At 39.9% G+C, this 19,442-nt stretch overlaps 3 protein-coding genes across 10 annotated transcripts in view; 1 reads left to right on the top strand and 2 right to left on the bottom strand.

The window, feature by feature from the left end:
- Positions 1-19,442, top strand: part of Tmem116 (transmembrane protein 116) — an 85,996-nt gene that overhangs the window by 65,372 nt on the left and 1,182 nt on the right. The gene's annotated exons all lie outside the window — the stretch shown is intronic.
- On the bottom strand, positions 8,902-17,221 carry LOC101955597 (disintegrin and metalloproteinase domain-containing protein 1a). Of its 3 annotated transcripts, XM_078039119.1 has the most exons (3): positions 12,775-17,221; positions 12,085-12,218; positions 8,902-11,959 (listed from the first exon to the last, which is right to left on the bottom strand). In XM_078039119.1, the coding sequence occupies exon 3, from the start codon at positions 11,840-11,842 to the stop codon at positions 9,515-9,517; it is 2,328 nt and encodes a 775-aa protein (XP_077895245.1). In that variant the 5' UTR covers positions 11,843-11,959; positions 12,085-12,218; positions 12,775-17,221; the 3' UTR covers positions 8,902-9,514. The 3 variants fall into 3 exon arrangements, with proteins under 3 accessions (XP_077895245.1, XP_077895244.1, XP_005329725.3); XM_078039118.1 differs by having other exon boundaries at positions 8,902-12,218; XM_005329668.4 differs by having other exon boundaries at positions 8,902-17,221.
- Positions 17,366-19,442, bottom strand: part of Mapkapk5 (MAPK activated protein kinase 5) — a 34,590-nt gene continuing 32,513 nt past the window's right edge. For all 6 annotated transcript variants that reach the window (XM_078039121.1, XM_005329630.3, XM_040289448.2 and 3 more), the window contains 2 exons: positions 19,332-19,436; positions 17,366-17,563 (listed from right to left, as the gene is read on the bottom strand). In XM_078039121.1, coding sequence (XP_077895247.1) covers positions 17,469-17,563; positions 19,332-19,436 — 200 coding nt within the window. In that variant the 3' untranslated portion in view covers positions 17,366-17,468. The remainder of the gene's footprint in view (positions 17,564-19,331; positions 19,437-19,442) is intronic.

The raw sequence follows: 19,442 nt of genomic DNA on the forward strand, positions 1-19,442 counted from the left end.
TTTCATAGATTATTCAAATTGGGATCTCCTTCCACAGAATCATTGTTTTCCTTTGAATGTATTATGTTTTCTTCCATGCTTCTTGTGTCCCTGTGTTGATGTCTGTGCATCTAGTGTAACAGTTGCCTCTTGCAGTTTGATAGACTAGGTTTTGTAGGAAAGAACTCTTTCCTATAATACAGGACCTCGGGTATTGGGTAGATGCTTTGGCTTTGGGTGCAGGTGAGCTCAAAAGTGTAGCTTCTTCAGCTTTGATTGATGTTGGTACTGCCTGTGAGTGCTGCTCTATAGTGGTTAGTGAAGGTAATTGCATAACTTTGCAGCAGACTTAGAATTCCAAAGGTAGGTATCCTCAGATTCCACAGAGCTACACACTGATGGCCCTGAGACTTGTAGTGGCAGGTGCCACAGATCAGTGGTACAGCATTGACCCCAGATCACTCAAGTACAGGTGACCCTAAGGGTTGTGGCATTGGCAGCCCTGGTCCCCAAACCACAGAATGTGAAGGAGTCCTTCCCCAGGATGCTGAGGATAAATGTAAGAGATGCCTAGGCCTGTGATACCAAGGGCCACAGTTCTGGAGCTACAGGATTGGATGGGATCTTATCCAGGGCTTGTGGGATGGACACAGGTGATTCAGGGACTATAGTACTGGTGACCATTGACTTAAGGTTGTGGGACACAAAGGGGACCTTTCCCAGGTGCCATTGAATGATTCTGGATGTTGCTGGTGCCTGTGGTGTTGGTAGCTGCATTCCTGGAGCTGTGGAACCCAGATGATACCTTCTGTAGGTCCCAAAGGACAAATGTAAGTGATAGTAGGGCTTTTGACACCTGTGTCTATGGCCTTGAGTCCATAGGCTAGGACCTAGGAAGAGACCCTCCTAGGTCCCCCAGGGCACATGCTGTGTGATCTTAATTTTCATCAAGTATTTAACCCTTTATATTTACAGATTCCCTCCTTATACAATGATGATTGTGGACTTGTCTTTTTTGATAACTGCTTTTTCACATTTCCTTGTAGTTTTACCTTCTAAACATACAGCTTGTAATGTGATTTCATCGTATCTGTCTTTAGATTTCACATGAATACATAAAATTTTAACTTTATTCATTGGTCGTGGGGCACTATAGCACATAGACTACTTCCCTAGGTCCTGAGGGCTCAGTGCATCTGATACTGGGCCTTGTGGCTTTGGTGTCTGTACCTCTGGAGCTCTAGAACATGGATAGGGATGTCTCTACATTACTACTGAGTTCCAGCAGGGCCCAGGCTTGTGGAATTGGTACCCACAGTCCTGGAGCTACATGGCACAGGAACCCAGGGATGAGCTTGAATGATGCTGGAGCTTTTCCATGTGCAGCTATAGTCCCAAGGCAGTAGGCTGGGAAGGAACCCTTTTTTATTTCTGGCCAGGTAAATGCAAGTGATGCCATGGTTTGTTTGGGGTGCTAATACCTGTCTTTGGCACATGAAAATATGGTTGGGACCTTCCCCAGATACCAAGGGACAGTCAAAGTTGATGCTAGGCTTTTGGCACCAGCAGCCACAGTCCTAGGGTATGGATTGTTTCCTACTGGGTGAGTACCAGGTGGTACCAGGGACTGGGATCCCTAGTAGATGCCTTCCGGGAGCTGCAGACAAAGCTGATACCTTTCCCAGGTCTTGATGCACAGAGGCATACCTTCCTAGTTCCTGTTGGGCAACAAGCAGGACTCATGTGACTATGGCAGCCACTGACCCTGAAGTGCCAACATGATGGGAACAGGAGGTAGTGGTTTCTTCTGCTCTAATATTTTTTAAATTGTGAAATGTAGCACATTCATTGCAATGTGCCATTTAGATGTATATTTTGGGGAGCTATTGAAATGTAAGAGTTGTGTGATCTTAATTTTCAAGTATTTAACCCTTTATATTTACAGATTCCCTCCTTATACATGATGATTGTGGTCTTGTCTTTTATGGTAACTGCTTTTTCACATTTCTTTGTAGTTTTGTCTTCTAAATATACAGCTTGTAATGTGATTCCATTCTATCTGTCTTTAGATTTCACATGAATACATAAAATTATAACTTCATTCATGGCTTCTTTTATTCACACTTCATTTAGGTTTCCACCATGTTATTGCATGAAGTCATAGTTCTTTTCTTTCCATTGTTCTATGCTGCTATCTCTCTACAAGTCTCTCATGATTCACTAATGATTTTGTCATCTTCATCCTTCTACTTTAGGAAACACTATGAACAATGTTGCTGTGAACATTATGCCAGTAATGTCCATAGCAGATGTGCATGACTTCTCAGGTATGTACCTGGAAGTAGAATGCTAGGTCATGGGATAGGTAAAATGTAAATTTAACTAGAATATAATACACTATTTCAGTTATGTGCCAGTCTAGTCCTATAGCACTATGGGGATTTCTACCATTATTTCTACCATTTGGTGTTTGAGTCTTACATTTTGCCATGTTTATGATGTGTGATGATATACTTTGAATATCTGTCAACACCTTTACAAATGTAGATCTCTATATCTGTGCTACTAATGGGTGATTACTATTGAGAATGCTATCTCATCTCTGGCCATCCAACTAAAGTTTCATATTGCAGGTTACCAGTATCTGAGTCTCCATTATCAAATTACACAAGCATTCCTTAATCTTGTCTCTATGGACTGACATATCAACAACATTTAAAAGTCCATCTGTGATCTCACATTTAGAAGAACTCCTCTGCCTCCTGGGTTTTTGGGGGAACAAAGTGAAAGGTCAGAACAGTGAATAACTTCTGCAGTTGTCTGAGTGGGAACTGAGGGTGACTCACATTGCACTGAAGGGTTGGGATGCTGCTGAGAAGCCACATTCTGTGTGCTGAAGATCCTGCCATGAGGACTTCCAGGTATATTAGATTGGTAGTGTAAGACTCTTCTACAAACACTTTCTTCTCTTGATTTTCAGGGCAGAGCTCTCCCTTGGTGGTATTCCTACCACATCAAACCCTCCTTCTCTGACCTCTCCTCTGAATCTTCCTCATCTTGGCAACATAAACACATGGAATGTCCCAGGGCCTAAGTTTTTTTTTAATAGCTTTTTAGAGGTAAAATTAAAGTATAGTTAAATGCACATATTTGAAGCATTCAGTTTGATCAGTTTTGACATGTTTTGACATGTGTAATCAGTACAATCAATATAAAAACCATTTTCATTACTTTGTAAACATATAAAAGTGGTGTTTTTATAACTTAATTAATTAATTAATTTATTTATATTTATGTGGTGCTGAGGATTGAACTCAGTGCCTCTCATGTGCAAGACAAGCACTTTGCCACTGAGCTACAATCCAGCCCTGCATTTTCATTACTTTTTTTAAAATTTGAAATTATGCAGACTGTATTTCTTGCATATTTTATTACATTGGAAATCAATCACCTTAAGATATATAAAGCCCCACCTCCACATGTCATCTACTTCAAAATTAAATGGCACACTTATAAATATCTCACATGTCAAGGAAGAAACTACAAGAAAAGTAAATAAAAAGTGCTTTGAACTATGTAATAATAAAAGCTTAAAATATCAGAATCTCTGGGATGAAAAAGTACTCAGATGAACATTTATAACTTGAAGTACTTGTATCAAGAAAGAAGCTAGATTAACAATCAAATTATTTTCAAATTAGGTAGTAGGAAGGAAAAAATAAGAGTAAGAGCAGAAATATATGAAATAGAGAAGAAATAATACAGTTAAAAGTTGATAAAATCAAGTCTAATCAAGAAAAGAAGCAAGAATACCAAAATTAATGTAATGGAAAGGAGCTATCAAAATAACCCTACAGATGCTAAAATATATTAAGGTAATATTACAATTGTATGCCAACATATGTGATAGCTTACGTAACATTGTATTATAGAAGGATCTGTGTGCTTCTGAGAAGAAAGTGTATTCAGTCATTGAAGGATGAAATATTCTGTAAATGTCTCTAAAGTCTAAATTATCAATTGCATTTTTTTAGTACAATAGCTTCTTAGTTTTTGTTTGCAAGATCTATCCAATGTTGACAGAGGCATGTTAAAGTTACTTAGTATTATTGCATGGTGGTCTATTTGTTTCTTGAAATTGAGAAGGATTTATTTGATGTATAGAGATGCTCCATTATTTGGGGCATAAATACTTACTATTGTTATGTCTTGTTGATGTATAGTTCCCTGAAGCAGTATGAAATTTCCTTCTGTCACTTCTGATTAACTTTGGCTTGAAGTCCATTTTTACTTTTATTTCTTCATGAAATGTTTTATTGAGAATTTTTTGTAGTGTAGGTTTTCTAGTTGTAAATTATTTTAACTTTTGTTTATTGTGGAAGGTTTTTATTTATCACCATCAATTCTGAAGCTTAATTGTGCTGGATATAGTATTCATGGCTGGCATTCATTTTCTTTCAGAGCTTGGTATATATTTTTCCAAGAAATTTTAGCTCTGAGGGTTGGGGTTGAGAAATCAGCTGAGATCCAGATTGGTCGGAATCCAGATTGATATTACTTGCTGTTTTTCTCTGGCAGCCTTTAAAATTCTATTCTTATTCTGTATGTTAGGCATTTTCATAAGAATGTGCCTTAGTGTGGGTCTGTTGTAATTTTATATATTCGGGCTCCTATAAGTCTCTTGTATTTGATTTTCCATTTTATTCTGTAGGTTTGGGATATTTTCTGACATTATTTTGTTGAAAAGATTGTGCAGTCCTTTGGTTTCTATCTCTAAGCCTTCATCTATCCCAATAAATCTTAATTTGGTCTTTCCATGTTATCCCATATTTCTTGGAAATTCTATTCGTAGTCTCTTAATATCTTTTCTCCAGAATCAACTTTTTTCAAGATTATATATTTTGTTTCCATTGCCTGAAACTCTGTATTCCAAGTGATCTTGGTGATGCTTTCCATTGAATTCTTTAATTTGGCTTATTGATTCCTACATTTTGAGGATTTCTGCTTGATTTTTTTTTTCAGACGCTCTCTTTGTTGAAGTGATCTTTTTTTTTTTAAATGCCATTAACAATTCACCTTTTTAAGTTGTTGATGAATCTTTTTATTTATTTATATGTGATGCTAAGAATTGAACCCAGTGCCTTACACATGCTAGACACTCTACCACTGAGCTACAACTCCAGCCCTTGGAGTGATCTTTCACTTCCTGTATTTTCTTTCTGATTTCACTCTTTACCTCGTTCTTTACTTCACAGATCAGTTTGACTATATACATTCTAAATTTCTTCTCTGATATTTCTTCCACAATGGTGTCGTTAGAGTCTGTTATTGAAGTATCTTGGTTTGTCCTTTGGGGCAATTTGTTCCCCTGCTTTTTCATGTTATTGGTATGTCTACACTTCTAGCAGTATGCATCTGAGGTAGTAGAGTTTCTACCCTGTGGACCTGTTGTGTCCCTGAAGGTTTCCAGTACCTCACTGTTTAGGGGGGAGACAAATAATAACAACCAATGTAAACAATATACAGCATTAAACCAAATGATTCCTACTATGACATCTACAATGTTAATTATCACAGTAAACAGAAATGATATGATCAGTTATTTCCTACAATAAAAACAGCAAGTTTGCAAAAGGATTTACAATTTCAAATGGTGGACAGGAAGAGAACTGAAGTGATATAGGATATAATGATTATAAGGGAGGAGAAGGAGAAAAGATAGAAATAAAAAATTAAAGGGAGGGTGAAAGAGAACAAAGACTAATTGTTAGTGGAAGAAAAGAAAGAGAAACAAGGGAAACGTGGGTAAGAAAAAATACATATATAAATAAAAATTTAAAAAGGAATAGAAAACAAAACTAAAATATACTAATCAAACATCCTACTCAAAAAACTGATCCATGGCTTCAGAAATGCTTGAAAAAAATAACTGGCTTTAAAAATGGTAGAAAAGAGAAAAAAATATGAGTATGTATAAATGTCCATGTACCATTAAGGTCACAATTAAACAGAGTAAAGGAAAAGGGGAAAAATATCTCAATGAAAGTTAGAAGTTTCTTTCCATTGTAGTTCAAGATTCTCAGCAGTTTTAGGTGAGGTCGTCTGAAGTGTGATACCCCACCCTCTGGATTGCTGGGGTGAAAGAGGAAAGGAATTCCTGGAGGCAGGGTTAGGCTTAGGTGGGCTCCGGGTGGGACAGAAAAGGCTGGACATCTGAGGAACTTTCAGGAAGTTTATTAGCTGTAGTGTCCAAAGAGGCTGTCCCTAAAATTTCTCTGGGCCTCAAGTCTGGAAATTTGTTGAAGGTTTATATGACAAGTGTTTTTTTTTTGTCACATTTTTTTAAGTTATCGATTTTACAAGTTTTATCACAAAAGCAAAAACATCATCAAGTTTGCAGCCAAACTTACCTTTTGTAAGACAGCAATTTAGTCCTCACAAAAAAATCGGAAATCCTATCCAACATTGAGTTTTTTACACAAATTTGTGCTGATGTTCTGTTATAAAGCTTTCTGACAAGAAGAGGAACTTACATGTCACAAAAATGGTGGGTCTGCTTAATTAAGGTAAGGGTCTTCTGGGTGGAGGGTGTCTTGTCTGCTTCATAGGGTCTTCACTGAATGCCAGTTGATCTGGAGATTTAAAATCATTGTACCTCTAGGGTCCAGTAATTGCTGGTCCATACTGGAAGACTGGCTCCCAGGTATCTCCCCTGGGTTCTACTCATGTGATAGAGGAGCCAATTGTTCGTCCCCTAAGTCACCTGCAGACCCTATGCTTCCTGGTTTTGGGTTCGGTCTCCAAATAGTCTCTCCCACCTCCGCCCTTCCAAAGGCATGGCCAGATGCATCTCTCCCAGCTGATCCTGCAAGCAGCCAGTTAGGAGAGGGAGAAGTAGAGCCAGGTGGGTTTCCACAACCAGTTGTCCCCTGTGTAAACCTCTCTCCAAGTTTGATTTTCTTCTGGTCACTCAAACACACTCTAGGGCATGTGGTGTTTTTTCACTGGGTCTATATTTTAGGCCAAACTTGGGTTTGCCAGAAATTGGCTCCCTCAGCTGCCAGCCCCCATGCCACAGCTGAAAATCATTCCTCCTTTTATCCTCCACAGACTGCCATACTGCTTTTTTCCCCACACAAGGATATTGTGCAGTGCCTTTCAATTAAGTCAGGCAATGGCCTGGATCTCTAAACACTCTGTACCCAGACAGGGCTCAGGTCTCCTAAAAATGTAGGTTCCTTTAATTCCCTTGTCCCTCCACTTGACTTGCAGAGGGACTGCTCTTGCTAGTGCTTCTGGTCTGGCCACTGTAGTGGCTCTGCCACTGGGGATTTCTTCCTTATTTTATCATATACAACTTCCCAAGTCCCCTATCTGTTTTTTTTTTTTGTTGTTGTTGTTATTGTTTGTTTGTTTGTTTTTAAGAGAGAGAGAGTGAGAGAGAATTTTTTTAAATATTTATTTTTTAGTTTTCGGCAGACACAACATCTTTGTTTGTATGTGGTGCTGAGGATCGAACCTGGGCTGCACACATGCCAGGCGAGCATGCTACTGCTTGAGCCACATCCTCGCTGCCCCCCATCTGTTTTAAATGTACAATTTTAAATTCCAATAAAGCCAACAAAGCACTCTCCCCCACCGCCCTTTTTTTTTTAGCTCGCCCACCTTGCTAAGAAGCTGTTTTATCTGCTTTTTTGGTTTCACTCCATGAAGAGTCCAGGAAAGCAATCTCCTCGATTCTGCCATCTTGAAACTTTCCAGTTCTCAGATCCCTTCTCTAGCTAAACTTCCTCCCTTGGGCAGTGTCAGCCATCCCCATGCCTTGAAATATTGGGTATACTCAGCTCTCAGATACTCATCCTGGCTGATGGTTCTCCTGATTTCCAGGGAGCCCAGTCATCTCACTGCCTAGGAGCCATGCCCACTTGGTGTTAGGCAGGCATCTCATTCTAAACATGTTTAGTACCTATGCTTTCCACACGCATCCCCATCTTAGTAATGCCACCTACATTCTTTCAGTTGTTTGGGGCAAAGCCACCAGTGTCAGCCTTCTCTGATGCCTTTCTCTCATTCTCTACATCTGCTCCATCAGCAAATCTCTAAAGCTCCACCTCACAGGCTCCTGGGATTCCAGGCTCTTCTCAACACCACCACTTCAGCTCCTCCTACAAGCTCCCACTGCCACCTGCTTGGCAAATCATGAGAGTTGTTTAGGGTTCTCTGCTTCTACAGTTAATTGCCCACTTTAAAGACATTCTAATCCATAATGCCTACACAATGTAGTGAGTTCTTGATAGAAGTCAATATCCACTGGTAAGGTGGTTTTCAGGAATCCCATAAGCTGGGTAATTAAGGATGTATTAAATGTCTTCCCCTCACTTTTTGATGAATAAAAGGCTCACAGTTCTGCAGAGATTGTAGTTTGGGTCTTATCTGGGGGAAGGGGATGCAGGTTCTACCACTTACTAGCTTGTTCCACAGCAAGCTCTTATGTTTTTCCTTATGTACAAGATGGTGTATTCACAGGGCAGTTAGGAAGATTAAGAAGTAAAAGCAGTGTTTAACAGAGTGCTTGGCAAAGAAACAGTAATATTATAATATTATACTTGCTCTGTGCTTATTTTTCAGAGAAATAATCACATCAAAGCTGTCTTATATATAAAGATGTTCTTATCAGTATTTATCTGTATACAAAATATCAAATTTAAAAGAAAAACTAAGAAATCAAATGAAAAATTAAATATTTGAAATGTGAACTCAACACTGAAGGGGCTTCCTGAGTAAGTTGCCTTCCCTTCCCCAAACACTTGGCCTGGCTGAGTTAGACCTCCATGGGTTAGGCCTTGCCATTCCAGGGAGCCCCAGTACAAAGGACCCCAAATTCTAAGCTACCTGGAGTCTAGAGTGCTGCTTCATCTGGGAAAAAAAAAAAGCCTTTTATTCATTTAAAATCACCTCTATTGTTTCATGAACAGAATCTGACAGGGCAAATTTGAATTTTCTAATCACAAATATAATATTCCTTACATAACAGTGGTTATGACTGATAAATAACCCAGAGATAGCAATGTAGGTTCAGATAATACATTGTCAACCAATTCAGATGGAAGATGGCATACCCTGAAGAACCATTTCAGTTGTCTCAAAATCAGCCCTATTGGTAAAAGACACTGATGGCAATGATCCATGAAAAGAGCTTAAATAAAACCGCTTCAGGTAACGTGTAAAAAGAAAAAAAATAGATTATCTCGTGATTTCATATATGAAAATATAATAAATTTACTAAAATGAATATTGAAAGTGGAGAAATCCCTTCTCCCAAATTAGTATAATACAGTCCCGTCAGAGCCAGTCGGTGCAGGTAATTCTCACTTCACTTTCCCCACTCCATGCCTGGGGTGATTTAACATATTTGGCTTCAACTTCCAGTAAATTTCTGCCTTTTCTCTTTTTTTTTTTCTGCCTTTTCTTTTTCATATCCTTCACCTGCTTCCTCTTTTGGTGCAGGCTTTTCTGGGGCTACTGGTGGTGGGGCCTACTCTGGTGGTACCTCCTCTGGTGCAGGTGGTGGGGCCTCCTCCGGGGCAGGTGGTGGGGCCTCCTCCGGGGCAGGTGGAGGAGGGGCCCCTTTGGGCGGTGGGGCCCCTTTGGGCGGTGGGGCCCCTTTGGGTGCTGGGGCCGCCTTTGCTGGGGCTATAGATGACTCTGAATCACGTGACAGCATTGACCGTATTTCAGACCAGAGGTAAGCAAGTAGCATTAGAGTACACAATAATGTGATGAGACCTACAGGGATAGCGATCATCAACATTTTAAGGCGTGCTTCATCATCCTCACTATTCCGGGTTTCTTTATAATTATCGTTGCGTTGTTTTAGGGACTTTGGCTTACCAGGAGGGCCACTGTCCATACTACCCCCAGTCCCTGGACGCCGACAGTCAGGAGGTGCAAAGCCATCTTCACAATGACAGTGCCTGAAATTGTTACACACTCCTTTTCCATAACATCGTTTCTCTGGTTCACAGTCATAGTGGAGCACAGCTTGATCAATACAGGAGTGAGCACTGCAAACTTTGTTTGGAGCACAGTAAGTGCCATGGTGCACATCACCATCATCAAGGATGTCAGTAAGGTTATAGGCATCCATGGCCCAGCACCAGTCATTACCATGAGCAACCTGGATCAGTGTATGTTTGGGTTGGATTCTTGGCATGGTTGCAACACCTGTACATATAATTTTTCCACAAAATATATTTTCATCTGTACACCTAACATATGCTGAGGTCGTTGAAGTACGATGGCCACAGTTTGCAAACCGACTTGGGTGCCTGTTCATTGAAATATAACATTCTTCTGGGGCAGATCGTGCAGGGTGACCATATATACTCAGGCACTGATTATCAGGGTTTCTACACTGCCCCCTGGTACAATAGTAAATTCTGTCACACAATGAGCCATCTTGTTTGTAGCTGTCCACAGGACATTTTTCAGATTGACCATCACAATATTCAGGGAGATCACACTCATCTCGAGAACGACGACATAAAGTGCCCTTCTCTTTGAGAAGACATCTATGGCAGCAGAGTCCATTACTGCACTGAGCCCCCTCCTTCAGTTTACAAAGTGTGTCACAGCATGGGTGAGTGTCACATTTGTCACCACAGTCACACTGCTCCGCCTCTTCAACCACACCATTACCACACCTAGCAGCCTCCCTCTTGCGGCTTCTGTGCCGTGGCTTGTTAAAGAGGCAGGCCCCTTTGTGTTCATGAAGGAAATGGTAGAAGTCATCAGAGCTACAGTTGCTGAAGCCACTTTCTCTGGTGATGTTTTCATGCATGAGGCAAAAGTGCTTATCTTTACAAATGCAGGCCTCATGGTCGTGCTGAATACCCAGGTTGTGCCCGAGCTCGTGGACCATGAGCGCTGCGAACAGGAGGATGTCTTCGTGATGGAAGGATTCCACGGCCGCCGCAAAACTACCTGAACAGGCACCATTGAGAAATGCCTGGCCCATGTTCTCTCCAGGATGATGCCCAACGATCATGTGGGCAACATCGTGCCTCACACGGTGCGAGAGCTTCTCTTGTCTCCAGCTGTTGAAATTCCTGAGGGTAACTTGCAGGTCCACTGGGACCTCTATGAGGTCCCCCTCGGTCCAGATCTCCATTCCAGCCAGCACCACCTCTGTGTTTATTCCCCTGGTGAAGACATTGGCCAGAGCAATGATGTCCACTACTCTCTGGACTGTCTCATTGATGTTACTGCCCCACATCTGGAACCGCTGGTTGTTGACAACGACAAACATCTCCACGTACTTGGTGTGTGACCACAAGTAGGACAGTGCCGGTAGTGGAAGAGGATTCCTGCTCCCTTGGTGCTGGCTGGTGGACACTGGTCTGTCTTGGGAAGTGACACCACAGGAGACTCGAGCTTGATGTGCCATGGTGTATAACACATGCTCAAACTGTTTGGAAGAGAGCATGGGCTTGATGCCGTAGGATGTGTCCTCCTTAATCAGGATGCCCCTGAGGCCCAAACAGGTGTTGACAGAAACAAAAGACCCTGGCGCTCCTTCTATGTAGCCCTCATAGTGGCAGTCCTGTGAGATGGAAGGCGCTTCTTGCCCCAGGATGCCATTGTGGTAACTGTAGATGGGGAAGTTACTTACAGAATAGTCTCTTTTCACTTTGAGGTGAATCACTTGCTTTTGGCCCTGCATAAACAGCATGTACGATGCCTTTCCCACTGGGTCTTCATGCCCCTCCACTGTCAGACTCTTGGGGATGACTATTTCATAGAAAGAATAAGATACTGATCCCAGGTAACAGTGCATGCTTGGCAAAAAAATGACCAACAGCATCAAGATCCCTAACCTGATACATGAATGTCCTGGCACTGGACCCAGCCTCAAGTTCCACTTCTGGGGAATCCAAATCAGAAAATTTATCTTCACTTCTGTGAAGGCCACTTGATTTTTCTGTAGAGATGATAAGATGGAGGCAGAGTTTCTCAGTGATGCTGCCACTGACATGACCCAAATGATGATACAGGGTCTGTGTCTCTCTGTGGCAGCTCTCCCTGACATGAATCTCAGAGACTTACATATCATCCCCACATCTGTGCTGGCTTCTTTTTGGGTGGTTTCCATCCAACTCTGAATCTTATTGCCTTCAGGGTGTATCTCTTTATTCTTGCTTCCCTCCTGGTCTTGGATGGTTTCCATAGCACAGGAAATCCTTTCAACAGAAACAGCTGTCATGTTCCTTGACTAAATTTCTTTAACATTCGTGGAGAGATGAGCCATGTAGGCCTGTAAGATTCGGCCAGTACTATAAATCAGGCCAATTACCTTCCTTCTCTTGAGACCACATTAGTACTGATATCCGTTAATCCGTTCATTCTTTGAAACCCAACATTCTGGCAGGAGACCGGGGGAGGGGACAGGGATTTCCTAGGGATCTCTGAGCAGGACAGAATTCTCTCCTGCCTACTATGACTTTTCCTCGTTTCTGAATTATTGAGGGTACTCTTTCTCAATTCAATCCTTTGCCTGTGACTCATTTTTCCTTTAATTCAAGAAAAAAAGTCCAAGTTTTCCCTCATTATCCTTCGTTCATAATAAATGAGTTTAGACATTTTATATTTGCTTATAAATAATTGTTCTCTACCCAGAGTTTCCTAAGGCACAGACAAAAGGGTTAAGTGATCTTAGTTTTACCACTGAGGTATCTAAGGGACCAGTATCAAAGATCAATTACTGGGCTGGGTGTGTGGCTCATTGATAGTGCTTACCTGGCCTGGCCTGGACCAGGGCCTGCGTTGAATCCCTAGAGCTAAAAAAAAAAAAAAAAAAAAAGTTCAGGGTCTGAGGCTGTAGCCCAGTGGTAGAGCACTTTTGCCTAGCATGTATGAGGCACTAGGTTCAATTCTCAGCACCACATAGAAATAAAAACAATAAAAGTACATCAACAACTAAAAAATATATATGTCCATTTTAAAAAATTCAGTTTTTCTCTACCGATCCAATATAAAATGTGTGGCAAAATAAAACTGTTTAATCATGTATCTAGTTACCCTGATCAATAAAATAAAATAGGTGGGTACAGTGGCACATGCCTATAATCCCAGTGGCTCGGGAGGCTGAGGCAGGAGGTTTACAAGTTTATAGCCAGCATCAGTAATTTAGTGAGGCCCTAAGCAACCCAGCAAGACCTTGTTTCTAAATAAATTATAAAAAAGGGCTGCGGATATGGCTCAGTGGTTGAATGCCCCTGGGTTCAACCCTGGTACCAAAAGAAATAAGTAAAATAGGTTAAGATTTCTAAAAAGTTCTTCACTTTATAACTTAAATTGAACTGTATAGTGTCTGTGAAAGTCCTTGGGTTGTTTTTTTTGTTGGTTTGTTTAAAGATTTTTTTTAGTTGTTGATGGACCTTTATTTATCTGTGGTGCCAGAATCGAACCCAGTGCCTCACACATGCTAGGCAAGCGCTCTACCACTAAGCCACGACCCCAGCCCTTGGATTTGGTTTTGATGTGAATTTTTTTCGTTGGTGAGTTTAGCAGTAAAAATTTAAAAGGAAAGAGAAGCTGTTTACTTATTTTTGGCCCAGTCATTCATCTTCTATGCATTCTAAGATTAACTAAAATAAGATGTTTTTTTATCTTGCATAAAAATAATTTTATATTAAGTCAAATATTTACAGCATGAAACCTGTAAAATACAAGGTGTGACTATGGGTAACACTTGGCCATGAGGAAATGCTCTACTTCAGAATAGAATCATAATGGTACCAAAAGGTATCAGATATCACCAGAGAGTGTATGAACTCATTATCTATCTCCAATTAATAATACTTAATTTCACTGGGCATGGTGGCACACGCCTGTAGTCCCCATGGCTCAGGAGACTGAGACATGAAGCCTGCAAGTTCAAAGTCCGCTTCAGCAAAAAGCAAAGTGCTAAACAACTCAGTGAGATCCTGTCTCTAAATAAAATACAAAAATAGGCCTGGGGATGTGACTCAGTGGTCAAGTGCCCCTGAGTAGACAATCCCTGGTACCCAAAAACAAAAAACAGAGAAAACTTAATTTCTAACAGTTGATAAAATATTTCATTAGCATACAGCAAGAAAATTCATACTGCCACATCATAAATTCATTAGAAAATTTATAGCAATAAAAGTGAAATGATTTCTTTTCTTCTTATAGTTTATGTAAGAGCAAGTCCACTTCAAATTATAGAGTTTGGAAATAATACTTAAGATTTTAGGGTACTTCTCTTGTGTTATTACGAAAATAGGTAGAGATAATTTCCTACCTATTTTGTCATTTGATGGAATAAAAGAATCAAGAGTCAATCATGGAAGAACAATGTACCTTTTAAATTTAAAAAATATATAACTAAAATTAAATATCCAGTTTTCCCAGCTCTGAGTAAATACACATGTACACACAAACTGATAGACAAGATCTGATTTAAATCTTTCAACTTCTTTCAACTTTCTTTGACCAACAATACCTGCTATTCTTTCAACTTGTTTTTCTCACCCAGATACAATATAAGCTCTTTTAATAAGAATTCCATTTTTCAAAAAGACAAATTTCTCACAGGCATTCTCCTATGATCATACAATACATTAGCCAGAAAAACATAAGGATGTTGTTCTACCTCAAGTCTAAAGGTAATTGAGTAATGGTCTTAATCAGCAGAGGGTCAGCAAGTCATGTGGGGGAAACTCTAGATTGTAAACTGCTGCTTTACAAGAACTGTTCCTACAATGTTAAGTGTCCACAGGTGGGTGTTAGTCTGTGAAATCAATATATGATTTCACTTTCAGTTATGTGTGGGTTTTGTATCACCAGGAAACCTGATTTGTATATTAAAACACAATTTACTACTGGCTTAGGAATATACAAACAAAACACTTTGAAGACCAAACAGTATTGAGTCTCTGGGGAGCCTACTGCTTTTTCAAGGGGCTCCAATCAGGGTAGGGCCCTCTGTAGTGTTACAATGGCTGGAGCACCCGCCAGGGTTTTATAGTCTTCCAGCATGGTGCTCATCTGGGACATGTCTGGAGTCAGGCAGCTCTCATGAATTCAATCTGAAGTGACTAAAACATAAGAAATTGAAGCTTAGACTAAAAAGAAGTATCATTTTGGATGCCATTTTACATCAAGACGTAAAGTTGACTACACTCTAAGGAAAAAGAAGAAAAATCAGCCTGAGCCTTTAGAAGATACCCAAATAATAAAATTTGAGAAGTTAATGCTAGAAGGCTAAAAGAAAGAGCAACAAAGGTATTACTGTCTTCCTCTCCCCATGGAATACTGAACTCCTGCCTGCCCTCAGGTAGGAACACTAGAGGGGTTCAGATATCTCAGAAACAAGTGCATTTTCCCTCACTTCAAGAAATGATTGCATTTTGCTGAAAAACTAAATAAGCCCTTAATTCAACTATCAGCTAAATTTTGTGGTAGTAAATAAAAATTTTGGTTTTCTCTGCTGCTTAACTGATCGATTTTGCTATCTTGAAAAGTACCCAGTTCTTTTTGCAAGGTTTTACTTAACCTTAAAAAATACATTGAATTACATATTCTTTAAGATAAAATTCAATCAGCGTAATAAAGAAATTCTTAAAAGATACTTTGGTGGGCTGGGGTTGTGGCTCACTGGTAGAGCAGGCACCTAGCAGATTCGAGGCCCTGGGTTCCATCCTCAGCATCACATAAAAATAAAGTTAAGGTATTGTGTCCAACTATAACTAAAAAATAAATATTAAAAAGAAAAGATACTTTGGTGTTTTTATCATATATTCCCCAAATCAGTTGCACTCTTAAGTGACACAATGACCAGATGTCATCCTGAAGGCATACTCAGCAAAATATAAGAGTCAGAAAATAAGTGAGCAGGCTGGGGTTGTGGCTCAGTGGTACAGTGCTTGCCTAGCAGCACATGTGAGGCACTGGGTTCAATTCTCAGCACCCATTAAAAAAATAAAGATATCTATCTACAACTGAAAATATTAAAAAAAAATAAGTGAGCTTTGTGGGATTGATTTTGATTACAGAGAATAGCTGACAGGTTAAAACAGAATAGCTGAGGGCCAGGGTTGTGGCTCAGCGGTAGAGTGCTCGCCTCGCACATGCAAGACCCTGGGTTCGGTCCTCAGTACCACATAAAAATAAATAAGTGAAATAAAGGTATTGTGTCCAACTACAACTAAAAAGTAAATATTAAAAAAAAAAAACCTGAATAGTTGAGACTACTCATCCTCTTACCCTGTCCTGTGAGCTAGAATTTGTCTACAAGCTTTTCTATTTATTGACAGATACCCACCAAAAAAATGTTAAAAAAAAAAAAAAGTTTGTGTCCATGTGCACAAAAGAAAACTAGGGGGCTGGAGATGTGGCTCAAGCGGTAGCGTGCTCGCCTGGCATGCGTGCGGCCCGGGTTCGATCCTCAGCACCACATACCAACAAAGATGTTGTGTCCGCCAAGAACTAAAAAATAAATATTAAAAAACTCTCTCTCTCTCTCTCCTCTCTCACTCTCTTTTAAAAAAAAAAAAAAGAAAGAAAACTAGGTGCACATCTATTTTTATTTTTCATTAAACAACTGCTATCTGAGCCAGAATTATGCTTCCTGAAAATGAAGGGTACTGAAGAAAATAAATACAGCCCACAGGATGCCATCAAGAAATCCAGGCAGAAACATTAGAGAAAAATGGGCAGCTTTCAGAGGAAAAAGTGGATCATTTTAAAAGCTAATGTTAAAAGTCCAGTTTATATTATATACAATTTTCTCAGGAAAATCATCCCAAAATTGGGGCCAGAATAGGGAAAAGAATTAAGAAGTGACGGAGTAAGTAGAGGATGCGGGGGCAGGGAGGACCAAATGGGATCTCAGGGAAGGGTAAAGGGAAGCTCTGGTTACACATGTAAAGAATAAACCCCAAAGTGAATTCCATTAGATTTAAGAAACACACCAATACCCTTTAAACAAATATGACAAAAAGGAACGGTGCCACTTTTCTCTGGGGAATTAGGAGCAAGAGAAATGAGAGCACAGTAGTTCCTTCCTCTTCCATGGCAGAGGCACCCAAGTGTGCATTCTATGACCTCCACCAGGCAGTCTGCAGTGATTGATTGTGAGCACAGAAAGGTCCTTTATCTAACCCTGGCATGTGATTTCTTTTACTTTATTAGAAAGAAGATAATCTTGCTTGACTGACAGATACAATTCCACCTATCATCTTATAAATATAAGACCTTATGTCCTAAAATAATAGTATGCCTCTAGAAACTGAGCTTCTCTAAAACAATAACTATACTATTAGTAAATCCCGTACATAAATCTATATAGCAATGTTAAGCAATGTGGAAATGAAATGATGATTTATTGATTTACATAAAAATTACTTTATACATTAAAGAATAATTTTTCAAATTGCTAAAAAAAAAAAAAAAGTTTGAAGCTGTCATTATTGGGATTCATGGGAAGTGGTTTGCTCTTCTATCACTTGCTTCACAATTTCTGCCAGTTTTAGTCGATCTACTTTATCTGTGAATCCACGACCTGAAATCCAAGAAAGAATAAGGTCAGTTCTCACTCTGAGAGGAACCCAATAAGATGGACCCTACGGTGCCAAGTTCACCCTGCCAATGGAGGAACTACCCCAACGCTAATGAAATGCAGTTCAAATCTCCCATTTTCAGGTGTTCACTAAGCAGTTCTATTAAATGGCAATTAAAATGCAGAGTTCACTATAACACAAAACCAAACCACAATGAGAGATCTCTATAACATATGTATGTCTGACAATAGACTAACATCCAAAAATTTATGAAGAATTCCAACACATATATAAAAAGCCACAACTTGGTAGAAAAGTGGACAAAGGACTTGAATAGGCATACTTCAAAAAATAAGAAATATAAATGGCCAATAAGCATTTAAAAAGTGCATAATTTCATCTGTCATCAGGGTAATGCCAAGTAAAACCACACTGCAATGCCATTATATACTAACCAGAATGTCTAACATAAAAGAGACAATAGCAAGAGTTGGTATGAATATAGAATAACTAGTACTAAGGCTGGGGATATATATCTCTGTTGGTTGAGTGCTCGCCTTGCTAGAACTGGACACCACAGTGGGAGGTCATAAATTCAAATAACCAATTCAGAAAACTGGTGGCATGTCTACCAAAAAAAACCAGATGAATATCTTCATGAACTAGCAACTCCAATCCTAAACATTTAAGAGAAATCAGTTCGCAATGCCCCCTTCCTTAATTACCAAAACCTAGTAATCATCCAAATATCCATTAACAGCAGAATGGACAAATACAGGATAAACATGTAATGAGTAACGAGATCATCTGTTGCTATACACAATGGGCATGGGACCCATAATATTGATTAAAATAAGTCCACTTGCAAAAGAACAAGACTTGCCTGCGATTCTGATTTACATAAAACTAGGCAAAATTATTCTGAGGTGCTAGAAATCAGGACTGTGACAACCCTAGAGAGGGAGTGACTGGAAGGCAGCACATGTTCCACGACGACCTGGCTGCTGGCTGGAGGAGTGTTTACTTTGTGACGATTCAATGGAAGTGCGCACTTCACATGTGATTACTTCTCTATACTGATGATGTAGTTCAAATAAAAATAAAAATCCTAGGGAAGCTCAGCTCTTCCTGGTATGGGAATGGCCAGGCTAGCACTTTAGATTTCCTATGGCAAGTTCAAGAAACAAGCCAGCAATGAAGTGAAAGAATTTGCTCCCTTCCCTGAGAATTCTGGAACTTATCCATAGTCTGCTAAACCCAAATGACAATATAAAAATTAGTTCAAAAAATGCTTATTAAGGAAGAACATTAAAAAAAAAATGAATGACCCTCTCTACCTAGTTTGCCTGGGGAAAAAAGATCAACCAGCAGCAGATCTGGCAAAGTGCTACTCTTAAGTGAAATGGCTCTTCTCTAAACTAAGAAGGGTGAACTTGCTGGTCCTCTGTCCTCTTTTCCTCTTTCACTGAGTGCTGCTCCTTTGTGATCTGGTGATGTGGGAGGAATTCTGAGAACCAATTTTTTTGTTTGTTTTTTGGGTGGTTTCCCCCCAGCCCCGCTCTTTTCCCCAGTGGTATATGATACGGAATCAAAGGACCAGTTATGCCTGAGTACTTAACTGTACAGCTGACACCCCTCCCTCAAAATTACACTCAGTCTCCAACTTCACTTCACAGAAAATAGATCCAGCTCAGGCCCAAATCACCCAACATGTTCTAAACATAATCACTTCTATATATTCCCAAGCAAAGGAGTGGCTGTGGTCCCTACCATTCCAGCTGAAGCTCTGCAGAGTGTCCCTCAGGAGTTTGCATTCCCGATTATACTTCCAGGCCTCCTGCATTACTTCGTTCAGCTTCTCATCTTCATTCTCTCCTGTAG

This window comes from Ictidomys tridecemlineatus, chromosome 2 (genome assembly GCF_052094955.1).
Source record: "Ictidomys tridecemlineatus isolate mIctTri1 chromosome 2, mIctTri1.hap1, whole genome shotgun sequence".
NCBI lineage: Eukaryota > Metazoa > Chordata > Mammalia > Rodentia > Sciuridae > Ictidomys > Ictidomys tridecemlineatus.

Excerpts from the sequence above, each read along its gene's own strand:
- LOC101955597 (XM_005329668.4), bottom strand. The coding sequence starts at position 12,241 with ATGACAGCTGTTTCTGTTGAAAGGATTTCCTGTGCTATGGAAACCATC.